Genomic DNA, 2,500 nt, shown 5'->3' on the forward strand with positions numbered 1-2,500 from the left:
TGGACTCCGATCGACCCAAAACAAGCACGATTGTTTTCGCGAAAATCGAATCCAGTCGCTAAATAAACACGCCAGGCTCGTGGAACATGAATTTCTCTAAACCATGAATCCACTGAAGCATCTCCAGGTTGCAACGCGAAGCCACCAGACTCCGTAAAACTTGTAAGTTAACCTGCTAAAATGGCGGCCAGAAAGCGTTGTACTCGCGAAGTGTCCAATTCAAAACGCCTGGTGACGAGTATAATAAGTACCCCTGGAGGGAGGGGAGTCCCAGATTGCTCAGTGAGTTTTGTTTTTAGCAATGTGGGACTCCCCTCCCTCCAGAACTTATTAAACTCGTCACCAGGCGTCTAGAGTTCAGTGCCATTGAATTGGACACTTCGCGAGTACAACGCTTTCTGGCCGCCATTTTAGCAGGTTAACTTACAAGTTTTACAGAGTCTGGTGGCTTCGCGTTGCTACCTGGAGATGCTTCAGTGGATTCATAGTTTAGAGAAATTCATGTTGCACGAACCTGGCGTGTTTATTTAGCGACTGGATTCGATTTTCGCGAAAAAAATCGTGCTTGTTTTGGGTCGATCGGAGTCCATAAGCTGGCTTCCGTCTCCTACCTTGTCACTATATTATGAAGGAAGGTGAACGGGGACCATTTTCCCCGAAACTTCGTGTACGTATTAAAGACCACAACAGCTCACCACATGGTAAGTTTTATCGATTTTTATTTCCATTTTCTATCAAATTTTCAGACCTAAACTTCGCCTTATATGTTCTCTACACAGTGAGCCTGGGTTACCTGTGTGGTACAAGAGCCAATCGCTATGCTGATGAAATTGTGATTAAATTTCCCGCCAATGAATTGCGTGAGATTTCGTTTTACCTCGGTAATCTTCGTAACGCGTGACCCCTAGTTAACGTGGTATACTAAAACTCAAGTGTGAGGCACCGCGGGATAATTTACCAAGGGAAATGGCATTTACCATGGTGAGTGTAACCGCACCTAATGAGAGATGTTTTGTTTTCGTCCACCAACACCTATGTCACATCATGATGGAAACACAACACGTAACCATCAAACCTCGTCACATAATGACAAAACCTCACCACACAAAAAATGCAATGACAAAACCACTTCACAAGACAAAAGTTCGAGACCAAAAGAATAAATATATACATGAGAACGTTATGGCTTTCCATAAGATAACGTCAAGCAACTATCTTCCACGGACTGCCCAGCCTGCATGCTGACATCATCTAAGTTAGCTGTGGGAACAATCTGTTCTGGTTCGTAGTTATTGCCGATACACGAGGACGCATCAATAAGTGCCCAGTAACAAGACACCAGCTTAGTCCGCTTGAGGATTTGCGGAAGTCGAACGACCAAAAGCAATGAGATCAAATGAAATACACTGATTGCCAAAAAGAAAACGATCTGGAGAAATAAATACACGTAGCTGAAGCATATGAAAATGACCCAAAGCCTTTGTAGCGGAAGCAAAACACAGGAAGTTGACATAACGCTGTCGCTGAAAGGAATTGGTTTACGGTGCAAATGCTGAACAAGCTAAAACGTTAACGGAAACCCGAATATCATTTTACGGTTCGGTTAACTACACTTTTTACGAGATCGTACGAAGAAAATAGCACTTCTTTTAAGGATAAGCCTAAGCGCTCATTTCAGTGATTGGGACTAAGCACTCCTTTAAAATTACAGCTTTTAATTTACGGTTTGATTAACTACACTTTTTACGAGGTAGTTTGAAGAATATAGCACTCGTTGCTGATCGTAAAGGTTGGAACGGTTTTAAGGTAAAGGTAAATAATGAAATATTGACCGGCCTAAGTTTTACTGCAACCGTGATGCAAAGTAAGACGGCGAAACTGAGCCACTTACGAGGGAGAACAGGGTTTCGTACATCGCGGCAATGAAAATTAGATTATTCCTCTAAAGCCGAGTTTCGCCTTGATTGTAGTTTCTTTTCGCTCAGTATACCATTGAATTTTGGACTTCCAGGCTCCGGTTTCCGTCAAGTTTTCAGTTCGTTCAGCATTTGTACCGTAAACCGTCTAATTTTCTGAGTTTTAGCTTCAGAGTTAAGGTAATTGACTTACATAGCTGCTTCCGATCTTTTAGATTTTAGCCGTTTTCAGACGTATCAGCCACATGTATTAATTTCCCTTATTGTTCCGTTTTTGATATCCTTATAGTTCCTTTTCCTCGGGTCATTCGACTTCCGCAAGTCGTCAAGAGCACTAACGTGTTTTGTTTTTGGATTCTTGTTGACGCGCGACCTCTGTAGCGTTCAATAATCACGAACAACAACAGCTTCTTTCCACAGTTTCCAGGACCTTAGTTGATGTCAACATGCATGTCGGGCAGTATTGGTGGATATTGTTGCTCAACGTTATATCCAGTTCTCAGTCTGTTGATCCTGGTAAGTGTAATCTTGTTTTATAGCCCGCAAGTTCGAGTCCTCTCTTGTTTAATCTTCTGAAATCATAA

The 2,500-nt window shown here is 42.3% G+C and overlaps 1 protein-coding gene across 1 annotated transcript in view; it reads left to right on the plus strand.

The window, feature by feature from the left end:
* Nucleotides 1–2,205: 2,205 nt before the first annotated feature.
* The window catches only part of LOC137996838 (deleted in malignant brain tumors 1 protein-like), a 34,296-nt gene continuing 34,001 nt past the window's right edge, over nucleotides 2,206–2,500 (plus strand). The window contains exon 1 of the mRNA XM_068842446.1: nucleotides 2,206–2,432. Coding sequence (XP_068698547.1) covers nucleotides 2,363–2,432 — 70 coding nt within the window. The 5' untranslated portion in view covers nucleotides 2,206–2,362. The remainder of the gene's footprint in view (nucleotides 2,433–2,500) is intronic.

This window comes from Montipora foliosa, chromosome 3, assembly GCF_036669935.1.
Source record: "Montipora foliosa isolate CH-2021 chromosome 3, ASM3666993v2, whole genome shotgun sequence".
Lineage (NCBI taxonomy): Eukaryota > Metazoa > Cnidaria > Anthozoa > Scleractinia > Acroporidae > Montipora > Montipora foliosa.